Source organism: Onychomys torridus, chromosome 7 (assembly GCF_903995425.1).
Source record: "Onychomys torridus chromosome 7, mOncTor1.1, whole genome shotgun sequence".
Lineage (NCBI taxonomy): Eukaryota > Metazoa > Chordata > Mammalia > Rodentia > Cricetidae > Onychomys > Onychomys torridus.
In genome coordinates this window covers 9073420-9088960 of record NC_050449.1, presented here as the reverse complement: position 1 = coordinate 9088960, position 15541 = coordinate 9073420, and the positions used below count along the sequence as shown (strand labels likewise).

The 15541-nt window shown below is 35.9% G+C and overlaps 2 protein-coding genes across 3 annotated transcripts in view; one reads left to right on the top strand and one right to left on the bottom strand.

Annotated features, from left to right (window-relative positions):
- Ccdc82 (coiled-coil domain containing 82) overlaps positions 1–11939 on the bottom strand; it is a 36935-nt gene extending 24996 nt beyond the window's left edge. For both annotated transcript variants that reach the window (XM_036191933.1, XM_036191934.1), the window contains exons 1-4: positions 11870–11939; positions 11280–11396; positions 6021–6736; positions 5393–5588 (exon numbers count right to left, since the gene is read on the bottom strand). In XM_036191933.1, the coding sequence (XP_036047826.1) occupies positions 5393–5588; positions 6021–6722 (898 nt within the window). In that variant the 5' untranslated portion in view covers positions 6723–6736; positions 11280–11396; positions 11870–11939. The remainder of the gene's footprint in view (positions 1–5392; positions 5589–6020; positions 6737–11279; positions 11397–11869) is intronic.
- Positions 11940–12136: 197 nt separating this feature from the next.
- Positions 12137–14765, top strand: Jrkl (JRK like). The gene has a single exon (XM_036192972.1). It carries the CDS (start codon positions 12488–12490, stop codon positions 14060–14062), a length of 1575 nt encoding a protein of 524 aa, XP_036048865.1. The 5' UTR covers positions 12137–12487; the 3' UTR covers positions 14063–14765.
- The last annotated feature ends 776 nt before the right edge of the window (positions 14766–15541 follow it).

Sequence of the window (15541 nt, the reverse complement as noted above, 5' to 3'; positions counted from 1 at the left end):
GTGCTTTTCCGGTTTCTTCTACCTGTGTACAGTATTTCTGGCATGTGAACTATGCAAGTCCAATGTGCTGGACAAATACCTATCCTTCCAACCACCTTTCACCTTGGTCAGAAGAACTGAGTCTCAGAACATAAGTAGATATTTACAGAGCTGATGAAAATGGAGGAAGACTTAACTGTCATGTTTATTAATGAAGGAGAAAACTAGAAATTATATAAATGTACCTTTTGGCCAAATGGCAGGAGGCGAGGAAATGACAAACATCTTCTTGCTGTTCCCTAGGCTTTAATGAATTGACACCCATATCCACTTTTTGAGACAGGATCTAATTGTGTAGGCTTAGCTGGACTGGAACTTCCTGTGTAGCCCAGGTTTACCTTGAACTCACAGATCTATCTGCCTCTGCCTCCTAGTGCTGGGATTATAGGCACAAGCCATCATTGGTGGCCAATTTTGATTTTCAACTGTACACTGAATGTAGAGTAGGCAGAAGCGTCCCCTGAGTTGCACTTAGTATGAATTCTTGTAGAAGCTGGCAGAATAAATCTGGGAATGCCAATTCAGTAATAATTTAACACAAACTACAGAGTGGTATTCACTGTTCATCAAATAGGCTACTACCTTAATGAGAAAAAGATGTTTTGAATTTATAAAAATTAATTTATAACAACCTTTAGAACTTAATTCTTTGGCTAGTCAAAAATTGCTTTAAAAAAGGGGGGGGGGCTCGAGAGATGGCTCAGAGGTTTAAGAACACTGAATGCTCTTCCAGAGGTCCTGAGTTCAATTCCCAGAAACCACATGGTGGCTCACAGCCATCTGTAATGAGATCTGGTGCCCTCTTCTGGCCTGCAAGCATACATGTAGACAGAACACTGTATACATAATAAATAAATAAATCTTAAAAAAAATTTAAAAATAAATAAATTAAATAAAATTGCTTAAATTTTGTAAACTTCACTGGACATAAAATCGATAAATTAAAACTATTAATTAATCATACATATAAACTTTAAATTTTTGTTTTTATTAGCTCTGATATTTACCAAACTCTAGTCATAATTAGCATTTATCTCAGTCTAGAAATATTCTGACACTATGCTTACTTTAGTCACTTACCCAACTAACAATGTGCTCCTATAAAATTCCACAAAGACTTAAGCGCTGGGAGTGGAAGCCTAAGACTGCAATCCTTGAAACTTTTGAGATTGAAAGCAGGATAATTAGCATTGGTTTGAAATCAGTTAGGATTACACCTTGAGTTCCAGACCAGCCTAGGTGACAGTGTAAATTCTTATCTTAAATGAAATAAAAAGAAATGAAAAACAAAACAACAAAGACAGAAAGTAGCCAACCATCTAACCTTTTCTTCCAGAAGTCAGATACTTATTTCATTGGGCTTTACTTGTTTTTATACACTAAAAAATTCCTTTTCATGTTCAGTTATGATAAATGTATGAGATTATCTAATTGTCCTAACAATAGTTATCTACTTCCTCAACTCCTTGACTATATCTCTTACTCAGTTTTGTACTCATTGAGCTACTGATGTCTAAAAGATACTCAGATAAACGTGCCCATCAAGTTGATACAAATTTGGACCTCATACTCAGGAGAAATCTTGCCTCAAGTTTAATATTTTGGAACTTTTTGTCTATATACTTTATTGCTAAAGTAATAGGAAACTGCCCCAAGTACAAGCAAAATTAAGGCAGCTGATGATGAAATCCTGGGATATAAAAAAGTTGAATGGCAAATGGGAGAAGATTAGTGTTAACATTAGGAAATGAGAGAGTGGTAGTACAGTAGCTATGAAAGAGGCACATCCAAGAAGTGATAGTGGCCAGTGGCAGCAAAGCACAAAGCAACACTGGGTTAACACAAGAGCTGAAGAATATGTTAGTGAGCAGAAGTTATCCAGAGTCCATGTTTACTACTCTGTACTTCCACAGGACACAGGAATAAAGATTTAGAATAGTGGCTCATATCAACTCAAGAAAGGAAGAACAAGAATACTGTGACCAATTAAAAAACACAACATGTTGAGTAAGACTACTACAACTACAGAACAAATTAGATTACACAGAAAGTGAAATATAAACCTTGAGGTAGAGATATTTAATATTAAAAATAAACCCAGTGCTCCCTGGAAATTATTCAAGTTAGATACAGTCTTATGTCCACAAAAAAAATCCTGAATACAAATGTTTATATTAGTTTTATTCATAAAAATTGCCAAAACATGGAAGCAACCAAGATGTTTTGCAACAGGTGAGTGCATAAACTGTAGCAAATCCATACAATGCATTTTTACTCAGTAATGAAAATAAGTAAGCTATGGCATCCTGTTTAGCCATGGGGAAAAACTCAAGATGCACAGCTGAGTGAAGAAACCAATAGAAAAAGTTACATGCTGTAGTGTTCTTAATTATGTGACATTCTGGAAATGTTAAAAACTATGGAGATAAATTTTCTTAAGGTTCTAGGATGAGAAGGTGGAAATGTACATTTATTACTTTTCACATTGCTATAATTAAATGGCTGACAAGAAGTAACCTAAGGAAGGAAAGATTTATTTCAGCTAATTTTTTCAGGGTACAGACCATGGCAAGAGCAGCTTACAGTCACATCAGCAGAGACATGAGGCTGCTTATGTCACAGTGAAGCAGTGAAGGGAAAATGAAAGCAAGCAAGTGTGTGACCTTCAGCCAGAAGCAGGGTTTGCACTGTAAATTCCTAAGGTCTGATCCCTGGAAACTCACTTCTTTCCCACATGTCCCACCATCAAAAGTTTTCACAGCTCCCCCAAAACAGTGCTACTACCAGTGAGTAAGTATTCAAATACACAAGTCTGTGGAGAACATTCAAAAGAATGTAACGGATGAAAAAACATTTGAGGACACTGAAACTATTCTGATGGATATGTCCTTAGACAGTTTTCAAATGCATGGAAGGTATGAGACAAAGAGACAGCGCTAATGTGAACTATGAATTAGAGATAATGTACTAAGAGAGGCTCATCAATTGTAACAAAGGTATCAAACTAGTGTAAGAGGTCAGTAATAGAGAAACTGTATGAGTGAGGGAGTAAATGGCAACTCTAATTTCCATCCAACCATTCTCTAATTCTCAAACTGCCATTAAAATAATGTAAGCAGAAAGGAGTAAGTAGAGAAGGAATTAGAAGTAGTTAACACATATTGGTTTTGCACATATATAACACAGTCTAGATAAAGAGTCCATTATCATGGTATGTCTCTTAATTAAGTAGTCTTTTGATGGAAATGCCCAAGTGGCAAGTGAACTAGTACCTGCTGATATAAGAAAGTTAGAGATTAACTTGGAAATGCCTCATTTTCTTCCTTAACTTGCCAAGTTTCTTGAAATATGAATCATTCTTCAACCTGTTGTTTCATTACAAATTGTGGAATATAAGTCAAACTGCTATACTTAATTTTAGTAAATATGATTTTCCTAAAATAATATTTAGAACAATATATTCTTTAATATATGAAACTGTTTCTATGAACTGTAAAACATCATAAAGACAGTCCTTGAATTTATGTAAAATTATAGGGATCCAAGTAGTAGTATGCATATTTAAATATACTCCAACTTTTCAAATTCTCTTATTTGAAATTATATTACTTACATACACATACACAAAAAGAAAATTTCCTATTTTTGGTAGGCTTCATTGTTTGTGTGAAAATTCAAAAAGCTTGGTAAAAACCAGTGGTTTTAGAGCAAGTATATGTCTAAAGTCTATTAACAATACCAGCAAGCTCCATGCGATTATTGATACTAAAACACTATATTTTTCTGACATTTTCATTGATGGTGCAAAAGTATAATTGGTAAAATGGATGCCCCTTTGCAAAAAGCACAGCACTAGCACCAGACAACTGTGGCCATCACCACAGTGAGGAATGATGATAAAAACCATCCTTTTACTTAGGAATACCCTTGATGAAATAGTAAAAATAATTACTGCCATTAATCTTTAATTTAACAAACAAGTCTTTTAGTAGTCTATAAAATGAACTTGAACTTCATGCCAAAATAGAATGGTGGTTCTGAGGAAAAATCACTCATGCAACTGTTCTAACTGGGCAAAGCTTCATCTGTCATGAAACAACCATTTTCACTTGAAAGAAAAATGTCAAACTGGATATTTTTAATATCTGCCAAATGTTTTCTCCAGAAAGAACAATGTGAGCCTGTCACTTTAAGTATAATTTACTGTGTTTGCTGCCAATAAGTAAAGTAGAATATATAAGTAAAAAAATCACAATTCTGAAAAACTTGTATGCAGTAACTGTGCATATGACAGCTTTTCAATATTATAGGAATAGTCTGATGAAAGCATGATATCAACAGATATCAGTTAAAAAACCATGGTGATATATATGAAGAAATGGAGTATATATATGACACAGCAAACTACTATTTTCCAAATGACCAATATCCTACTATAAAATCATGGGTAAAGTAGCCAACAAAATGCAAAATTGCCAATGGTTTGTAATATGAATATTATTAAGTTCATTTATATGGTTTCAGTTTCCACATTAAAACTAACCTCCAGCAAAGTATCACCTGTCAGATTTTTGTGTATTAACATTATCTGATGAGAATATCTCAATTATTTTGGAAATTGTACGAAAATGTTCTTTCCTTTTCCAACTACATACCAGTGTGAGGCAAACTGTTTCATGCACTTCAACAAAACAATATATTACAGCAGACTAAAAACAACTCAGATATTAGAATCCAGCTGTCTTCTAGTAAGATCACATTGAAGACATCTAATGGGGCAGAAGGTGGCTAAGTGGTTAACAGTGCTTACTGCTCTTCCAGAGGACTGGGTCTGGTTCCCAGTACCCACACTGGGTTTATAACTGCCTTTAACTCCAGTTCCAGGGAATCCAATGCCCTCTTGCTTCTGCGAGCACCTGCTTGCACAAAACTCACACAGGTACACATACATTCAAATAAATTTAAAAATATATCTTCAAAGTGATTCAAAGAACACAGGACAATGCCAGTCTTCTTTTTTGGAAAACAGTTATTTTCTATAAAATATTTTTATCAATACAATAAATTTTCTAATGATATTTTAATTAATAAACGTGTTTTCAATTATACTTACAGTGGTAAATACTAACAAAGTTAGCCTGATGAAAATAAATGCTTGTTTGCTTGGGTCCATAGTATTTTAAAGGAAATGAATTCCTGAAACCACTGGAATAAATTTAGTGTCAAATTTAAAATACCTGAACACAAAACCACAGTTCTTAACCAATAATTTAGAAGATGATATTGATAGGCTTTGATACTTTATATAATGATTTGAACAAGACACAAACCACTGTCTTTACATTTAACTTACAAATAGAATTCTGTTTTACTAATTTCAGTTGTGATGTAGTCAAATTTTCTCCTTGTTGATTTTTATTGTCTTCATCACCTTCCTCATCTTGCACTACAAAATCATCAATCATATAATCATCTCCATTGTCATCAGATTTGTAATCATCCTCATCCTCATCTTCATCAGTACTTGAACAAGATTCCTTTTCAGAGTCCTAATTAAATGAAAATAAATGCTTGAGTAAATATTAGGTCTTAAGAAAAGCCAGTATGGCTATAAAGTTAAGTCCGAAGGCAAAAAATGGATCCACATAATTAAGCACATATTTTAAAGGTAAATATTGAACTTTTAAAATTAAAGAAGTATACACTTTGGTTATATAATGTAAAATGTTTAAAATAAGCATTAAGAATATGAGCAATTAAGAATGGGAAAGACAATACAGAACAACAAATAGTCTTTTAGTGTTTTTAAAAAAGAGAGAGAGGCTCACAATAAATTATTAAATATAATAATACAACAGTTATGAATGCTTATTGAAATATTCTAACTTATTGGAAATAGAATATATTCAGTACTTTAATATTTATAAAAACTACTTTCAAGTAAAAATTTAGCAACAATAAACCAACAAAATAAAACACACCTCAAAATTTCTACCACTATTGCGTCTCTGTCTCTGGCGTGATTTTTCTGAGAGTTCCTTTAGCTTCTGGTGGTGTTCTCGCTTTCGAGCAGTTAATGATTTTTCAGGGGTTTCTTGTTCCATTTCCAATGAAGAACACTCCTCTTCAACCACCCTGCGTGGACGTTTACCACCTACTTTTCTAACTAGGATATCACTGTCATCATCACTGTCATCCATTACAGAAGACAGCCTTTTTCTTTTTCCTGGCTTGATGTCTTCATCTTCCATATCTTCCTCTGTGATTTGTTTGGTGTGCTTGCTGACATCCTCTTCCTCTTGACCTGGGTGATTTTCATCATCTGGTAAGTCATTATGTTTGGTTTTGTTCATTTTTTCTTCATCTGTTGAACTATTGCCAGGGTTCATAAGAAGTTTACTGTTGCTTCCCTCACTTTCGACTTTGGTTAATTTAAGTTCTGTTTCTTTTTCTGGTATTTCATTAATACCAGGCTGTTTGCTATTATCAAGCTCTTCATCACTATCAATACTTTCACCACTATCAAGCTCTTCATCACTATCGAGTTCAAGTTCTTCATCACTATCAAACTCTTCATCACTATCAAATAACTGTGAGATACTTCTTTTAGTCCGACGCCAATCAACTCGAGATTTTTGCTCAGGTACTTGGGTTTTAGAATTTTTCCTTGTTTCGTGTACCATTGTCACTTAAGCTTCTACAAAATAAAGTTATTAGGAACATAACAATGAATACATAGCACACATTAATTTGGCTGCATTAAATTGTTCACAAAGCCAAATCACGAGATACTTAAGTAAAAAAAAAAAAAATAGCAGAATAGTCAATGTACAAATAATCCATTGAAAAACTATTACTTTTTTGGACACATATTCTTAATTATGCTATATGTTGTGCTGAAAAGAATACACAGAAAAATCATGGTCCTGTGTCCTTTACAAAACTTCATAAAATTCAAACATGCAAACATAATTAAGAAAAATTCAAGGTGGTCAGTATTGATGAGTAATACAAATAAATGTGATAGAAATGTCAAGATGTAGAAAGATCAGTAAGGCAATTAGTTCACCAAAGACCATCATGAACAGAGTTGATTAGGCACAATTTTCAAGGACTGGTTAGATTTGAAAAGAAATAATGAAAAAGTAATTTCAGATAAGTAAATATAGTATGGGCAAAACTCTGGCACTGGTAAAGAACATGTTATATTTAGTAAATAAGTGTTACTAAAAAGGGATAAATAGCTTCTGGCAGGAAAAAAAGGAAACAAGAAGAGAAAACAACAATAGAATTACAGAGAGAGGGATGGGAGGTGGCTTAGTGGGTAAACTGCTTGGAATGAAGCATGAGGACCTGGGTTGGGATCCTCATCACCCACATTAAAAACTGGTTGGTACAGTGCACACCAAACCTAGCACTGGATGTGGAACAGAGGCAGATGAATCTCAGGGGTGGCTCCTTGGCCTATTAGTCCAACTGAAATGACAAGTTCTAGGTTTTGTGAGAAATCTTGTTTCAAATAATAATAACGATATTGATTGATGATGATGATGATGAGAAATACTCAAGTAAGATATCTCTACATCTATCCCTGGTGTCCACATATACTTGTATTGGGGAGCAAACTCACAAACATTGCATATATGTGTTCAAAACACACACACACACACACACACACACACACACACACACACACACACACACACACATTGAATTACAAAGATGATTCATCCTCAGGCAAAGAAGGATTTGATTTGGAGCAGAAATAACATGAAATTTAAAGGCTCAATCAAGTTACACAAACAAAGTTACAATGTAATAATAAATAGAAAAAAGAGATGACAATACAATGCAGAGAGAGAACCTATCTGCTAAGACTGTAGCTTCTATATTCCTTTTTGAAGTGGAAATGGAGTTATACTATATTTAAAAAACACAAAATAAGTCCAATAATGTAGTCAAATAAAAAAGGTAAGGAAAGTTTCATGGCAAATCAGAGTATAGTACAAGGAAGAAAAAGCAAAGCTGTCAGTTTGTGATTAATTTATAAAGTATATTTCACTAAATTTATCACAAGCATGTATTAGATACTGACAGGCACAATAAATAGAAATTTAGTAAGACATAAGTTACTTCTGTGGTTGCCAAGGAATAGAAGTAGAATCATAAGGTAATATGACCTCATAGTACATGTTTAAGAACTTATGAAAATTATTATAACAATATTCTATAATAGCATACCATATTTCTGGTCTTTCTACATATAATAGTACCAAGGGATAAAACAAAAATAGAACCTTAAAAAAATCCAAAATTATGAAAATAATCACACTGCTTACATTTTATATTCCAAATATTAGCTTCAAACATATACTTCATTTGTCTCACTTCTATGGGATTGTTAGAAACTTAGAGAAAGAAATCTTTATAAAATAAAGATTAACTATCATTGAAAAATATTAAAAAATGTGTAACAAACTATAAAGGTAGTATTAAAATTACAAAGCCAAAATAATTTTAAGCAGTGTTGGCATTAGTGGACCAAGTTTATAGCATTCCAATTACTTGGAAGAGAAAAGAATATATTAGTTGTACTAATTCTGGTATGGTTATAAGGCAGTATGCCTCCCTATAATGGGTAACTTCTCATATAAAATCAGAACAACAGAAATTATAAGATTATATACCAAAAAAACCTGTATAGCATAGGCTGAAGTATAACTTATTGATAGTATCTGCTACAGGATATAATTTATGTAGCAATAATAGTAACAAATTGGTCTATTTGAATTACAGTTGGTTATAATCTACATAAGTGTTATATTGAAGCCAACAAAAATAAAAATAAAGATATATATTGAATTACCTTAAAAAAAATCCCTAATTATTCAAAGCATACCTTTTGCATGCTCCACTGCTTTACACTATGTCCACCAAATTTCTCCAATAATTTTAAAGGCTTTTTGTTAAATATTAGAATAACTAGGCAGCTTATGTTTTGAAGTCATATAGTAAAGAATTTGTAAGCACATATAAATTTTTGTAAGCCAATTTTACATATGTGCATTACACAATCATAAAGCTTCCTAGGAAACTTGTTTGAATTGGGATAAATAATAAAAGATACTTCAATAAAAAGACAAACATGGTTTCAACAGATACATGAAAGTAAATATGGACAGTAAGAAATGTTAAAGTGAAAGATGATTTTATTTGAGTACACAAAGCAGATTCACATACACCAGATTGCTTTTATGAAACTACAACATGGACATTTATCTTACAATGGGTAATTTCTAGGACAATAGTAGAAATGATTAAGACTATCACACTACTAAGAAGACATATGACTGTACATACTGAAGGTATAAAAGAAATCACCTGTATTTAAAATTGAACAGTATACTTTCATCTTTATTTTTAAATCCTGAAAATGATCTTCCAAAGAAGGTACTATTTATCTTCATATACAAATATTAAAGCCATGTACATAGAGTTTAAATGACTTACCAAAGATCACAGAGCTTGCTAGTAACAGAGCAGAGTTAGAAGCCAGGCCTCCTGATCCCCGTCCAGTTTTACACAATTACTGCTGGTAATATCATGTGTGTCCACACAGTAAAAAATTAACACTTTAAAGTAATATTATTTCTTATTCATGCTAAATTTTAGTTTCAGAAAACAACCATCAAAACAATGAGTTAACAAACATGCTTTTCTAAAAATATGTGACTGAATTTAAGTGCACATGGAGTAATTCAGAAGTTTTTGAAAATTATCCATTGGGCAAGAGAAAAAAAATGCAAGAGATGGAAAGCTGCAGACTTCCCTCTACCATTTTATTGATGACATCAACCACAACATTTAAGGGAATCCTTGGTAAGGTCCAAAGCAAAAATTTCTATGGAAAAATGAAGACTTTGAGCTTTTCAGAAGGTATATTTTATTTTAAGTTTCATTTGGCAAACTGCACATTTGCCAGGGTTTGTCTTATTTATTGTCATTTCTATCAATAAGGTAAAATAAACCTGTTATCAAAAGGGAGATTTTTGAATGTGGTTAGCTCTTCTTTTTGAATTAGGAATAGCTTTACGAAATTATCTGGGGAGAAAAGAATGTCAGAGGAAAAAGGTGAGTGATCTAGGAGAGAAAAATGAGAAAATGAAGCCAAGTTCATGGATAGGACATCTCCATGTTTAGAATTCACCTGCAAAAGAATCTATGCAAATGGGTTTAAATTTTGTTTATGCTGAATTAAAAAAAATTCAGATGAGAATTTTATCAAGTTATTTTATCTTCAGGCCAAGAAAAAAACCAGACTCCACCAGAAAATAACAAATAAGTGAATGAAGGTCAGTACTATCATGTGTTTCATGGTTATCACGTAAGATACACATATTAACTTTGATGTCTGCCAAAGGATGTGACTTAAATTCAGCTTTGTTCTTTCTCTCAAAGTAACTTTACAGGTAAAGGAAGGTACTGTACTGTGCCACCTTAATCTCTCATCAGAACAAACATTTTCTTTTAGAATCTGAGATTAATTTGCACTCAAGAAAATATTTAACACTGAAGTCACATGCTTGCTCTACAATGTAGGCAGATGATACTTATCTCTGATTTGAAATGCAAACGCTATGCTTCTTTTGGAAATTCTACCAGAAGGGATTTAATTCGTGAAATTTGTTGAACATCAACCCTTTTTTATGTTTTCTTTTATATGGTGGTTTGGAGAGAAAATATTACAAATCAAAGAAATAGTTATTGAACATTTATCAAAATGCCAGCACGTGTTCTGGTGCTACTAGGAGAAATAAATGCAGTCTCTGCTCCCAAGGAGCTCACAATCTTAGGAAATTACTAGGGACATCGAAACCAAACCAGTACAATAAAGGATTTGCGAGCTGCATGCATGATTCTGCTTAAGTTTTTGTCACACTGGTCTGAGTCAATCTATCATAGCCCTATCAGCTGGAAAAGAGGGCAGCATAACATGACAGAAAAAGGAAATGATGAAATAGAGATACCAAGAGGCAAGCCAATGCCTCCCATTTGACATCACAGTTCAATACTTCACAGTCTCCCGTGGGTCCTGCCAGCCTGGCATCCAGGATAACTAGTTCACTCATTAGCATCTGTGATAGGGGCTGTGGCTCCCTAAATCCAGCAGGGATGAATGTCTGAGAGAAGAAAAGATCCTTTGGGGCGTGAACACCAGGGTCACATTCATGATTACCAACCTGGCTTTCTGGCCGGACTCATTCCCCAGATGCAGGAAGCGGGTGCTCAGGCTCCAAAATGGAGGGATGGTTGTTAATAGAAGACTGCAGAAGGGCTGTGCATCCACAAAGAAGGGTCTAGAGAAACAAGAACCGTGAACAGGGGTTGTCTACCCAGATAGGGATGTGCTGAGAAACGCCCCAAAGGAGCTGTGTATAACCAGATAAGGGTCTGAGGAAACATCCTCGGAGGGGTGAGCTCTCACAGAGGGTCTGAGGAGAGACCTATGAAGGGGTGAGCTCTCAGAGGTTAGGGTCTGAGGAGACACCATGGAGGGGTGTGCTCCACAGGCAGGATCCAGGGGAGACACCCTTGAACGTCTGAGCTCTCAGTGTCTGAGAAGACTTCCCGCGTCTGTGACGCGCAGCCAGCTAAGAGATGGCGGGTCGCAACACTGAGGGAACCGGCCGGTCCCCTCCGCGCCACAGGACTCCGCCTGGGCTCTGCAGGAGGCGAGCTTTCCCCTCACTCCATTAATTCTGACTGGAACCAGACCCCGGAGAGAATTCCCGCCAGGAACCCACCCGCAGAGCCACCCTCCGGTTCTCACCTTTCAAAGCGCCTCCGCCTCCGCTGCCGCCTCTGCTCCCGCCTCCGTCTCCGCCCAGCTTCCCGACAGTCCCGCCCACTTCCTGGAAGAGCCGGAAGTCCCGCCTCCGAGACAGGGGCGGGCCCGAAGCGCGCGAGCTGGGGCGCGGCTTCCGGGAGCCCGCGCTAAGGGAGGAGCGGCTGCGTCGCCGCCGCTGGGAGCCTCTGAGGTGGGAGTGCGGCGTGGGGCGCCGGGGCGGGCGAACGAGCGGGCGGGCTGGGGCCGACGGCCCGGGTGCGGGCGGGGCGGCCGCTGGGCCGGCTGCCTGAGGCAGGGGAGCCCCTTCCGCTCTGCGCTAACTTTGGGGTGTGGCAGGGCTCGCGAAGGGCCTGCACCCGGGGCCCGGGCTGCAGCGAGACCTGCGGCCACCAGTCCGCAGTCCCGGTTATCCGAGGGGAAGGAAGAGAGGCCTCCTCCGCCTCACTTCTGCTGCAGGCCTGCCCCGCCAGTTCCCGGTCACCTGCGTGCCCTTGCTAGCCCAGCATCAGGTTGCTGCAGAGGCTGAAGCAGGTCGGGTGCTCCAGACTGTTAAGTCTCAGTAAGGGCTGCCACGGTGTGAGTGAGTGCCAGACTCTCACCATGTCAGGGAAGCGGAAGCGGGTGGTGTTGACTATTAAAGATAAACTCGATATAATAAAGAAACTCGAAGATGGAGGCTCTTCCAAGCAGTTGGCGGTGATATATGGTATTGGCGAAACAACAGTTAGGGATATAAGAAAAAATAAGGAAAAGATTATAACTTATGCAAGCAGCTCTGACTCCACAAGTCTTCTGGCTAAGAGAAAATCTATGAAGCCATCTATGTATGAGGAACTAGACAGAGCAATGTTAGAATGGTTCAATCAGCAGCGAGCGAAAGGGAATCCGGTATCTGGACCAATTTGTGCCAAACGGGCAGAGTTCTTTTTCTACGCTTTGGGAATGGATGGTGATTTTAACCCTTCCGCTGGGTGGTTAACCCGCTTTAAGCAGCGGCACAGCATTAGAGAGATTAACATTAGAAATGAAAGACTAAATGGAGATGAGACTGCTGTGGAGGATTTTTGTAACAACTTTAGAGATTTTATCGAACGGGAGAATTTGCAGCCAGAGCAAATCTACAATGCAGATGAGACTGGACTCTTTTGGAAGTGCCTGCCTTCCAGGACTGCAGTAATTAAAGGTAAATGCACTGTCCCTGGGCACAACTCATTTGAAGAAAGAGTCACTGTTATGTGCTGTACCAACGCAACAGGCTTACACAAACTTAAACTTTGTGTTGTGGGCAAAGCAAAGAAACCTCGCTCCTTCAAGTCCACTGACACCTTAAACCTGCCTGTGTCTTATTTCAGCCAGAAAGGTGCATGGATGGATCTCTCCATTTTCCGGCAATGGTTCGATAAAATTTTTGTACCTCAGGTTCGAGAGTACTTAAGATCTAAAGGCTTACAGGAAAAAGCCGTGCTCCTGTTGGATAATTCCCCAACACATCCAAATGAAAATGTCCTGAGGTCAGATGATGGCCAGATATTTGCAAAATACTTACCACCTAATGTTGCTTCATTGATTCAGCCCTTGGATCAGGGCGTCATAGCAACCATGAAAAGAAACTATCGCGCAGGTCTTCTCCAGAACAATTTGGAAGAAGGCAATGACCTGAAGTCATTCTGGAAGAAGCTGACTCTGTTGGATGCACTTTATGAGATAGCAATGGCATGGAACTTAGTAAAGCCAGTTACCATTAGCAGAGCTTGGAAACAGATTCTTCCTGCAATAGAGGAAAAAGAAGGTTTGGACTTTGATGAAGAAGATATTTCTGGGGCTGCTGTGGCCACCATTTTACAGCATACCAAAGGACTGGAGAATGTGACTCCGGAAAATATGGAAAAGTGGCTTGAGATTGACAGTACTGAGCCAGGTTACGAAGTATTAACTGACAGTGAAATCATCAGAAGAGCCCAAGGTCAGATAGATGATTCCAGTGAAAATGATGAGGATGGAATTGAACTGATTCCAGAGAAACATATAAATCATACAGCTGCTCTACAGTGGACTGAGAATTTATTAGACTATCTAGAACAACAAGGTGATATGATTCTACCTGACAGATTGGTAATACGGAAACTTAGAGCCACCATCAGAAATAAACAGAAGATGACAAACTCAAGTCAGTAGCAGCATTTGAGTTTTATCTTTTATTATGATAATTGTATTTGTGTGACTTTGAAATGTGGCTTAATTTCTTCATGTTCTACATTGTCTAACATAGTCCTTTGAAATACATATAAAATGTAACTGAAGTGGTTTGAGGATTGTGTGTCTATCTCCTTATTTGTAAAAACAACTACTTGTGTATAGATATAAATGACACATACTCATATATTTGCTTCTGTAAATTGGTGACCTAAGAGTGGCATTCCCTACATTTTCTAGCTTTAAAAGCTAGATACAGTGAGCACTTTCCTGAATTCTTTTGTTGAATTGAGGGCTGCAATAGCAATTTTGTCTTGTGCTAACCAATTTAAGTGGTTATCTAGTTTTTTTATTTGTATAGACTGAGAATTGAATGACTAGATTTCAGGATGTTATATAATAATTAAAAAATGAAGTTCAATAATGGTGGAAATAATCTATGAATTATAAAAATAACAGAATCATATTTCTGTTTTCTTACATTTTTTTATGGATGGAAAAGATAATTCTGGAAATAAATTATATGAAGGAAGTAATTATTAAATACAAACTAAAAAGCTGATTTATGAGAGTTATTTTGATCTGTTCATTTGGAGGAAACTGGGTGTTAAAAGTTTGGTAAACATTAGGTTTATTTATACAAAGAAGAAAAGGATTTTTTTTTTTTTAATTTTGAGTTGCATAACTATAGAATTATTTATCTAATTTTTCATAAATGTTTTTAATTATTACATGTAATATGAACTCCCACTACTATTTGGGAAACATGAAATTTGAAATTTAGTTTTTCTTACTGAATATTTAGAAATATCTATAACTTGAGAATTCTGTCATACTTGGCTGATTTTATTTGATATGAAAAAATAAAGTTTTTATTTTAGATAAATCATATGTTTGTATTCTGTTTTTTGAATAAGCACAAATAACTAGGAAGTGCTAGAGATAAAAATTTTGACACAAAAAGGAATTCTATAATTTGTTCTAAGAGTTTTGACAATTTTTTTTAATTCTGTTTATTCATGCTATGGAAAATAGTTTTCATATATTAAGATTACTATAATGTAAGATTAAATTATTTTTATTATGGCATGTCTAGGCTCAATTTATTAAAAGAAATAGAATTGATCACAGTTTTGAATATTTTGTTTTTTCCATTGGTTGTCTTGGGATTCTAAAACTTAAAAAGATTTTTATCTTCCCATAAGTTATATGATCTTTGTTTGTGTGTGTGTGTGTGTGTGTGTGTGTGTGTGTCTAGATTTTTCAAAGAACTAATTTATGATAAAAAGAAGTGTTTAACATTGTGTTCAATTTTAATAGTGCCTAGTGGAAAAAAAGTATTAGAAGTTAACATGCATATTGAACTAGATAAAATTATTAGTTAAATTGCATATAAATACTTTTTTTATAAAATGAAAATATACACTAGAAAGTCTCGGTTCTTTTTTTATGGATTTACAT

Bases quoted from the DNA above. Each gene is read 5' to 3' on its own strand.
- Jrkl (XM_036192972.1), top strand. From the start codon at position 12,488: ATGTCAGGGAAGCGGAAGCGGGTGGTGTTGACTATTAAAGATAAACTC.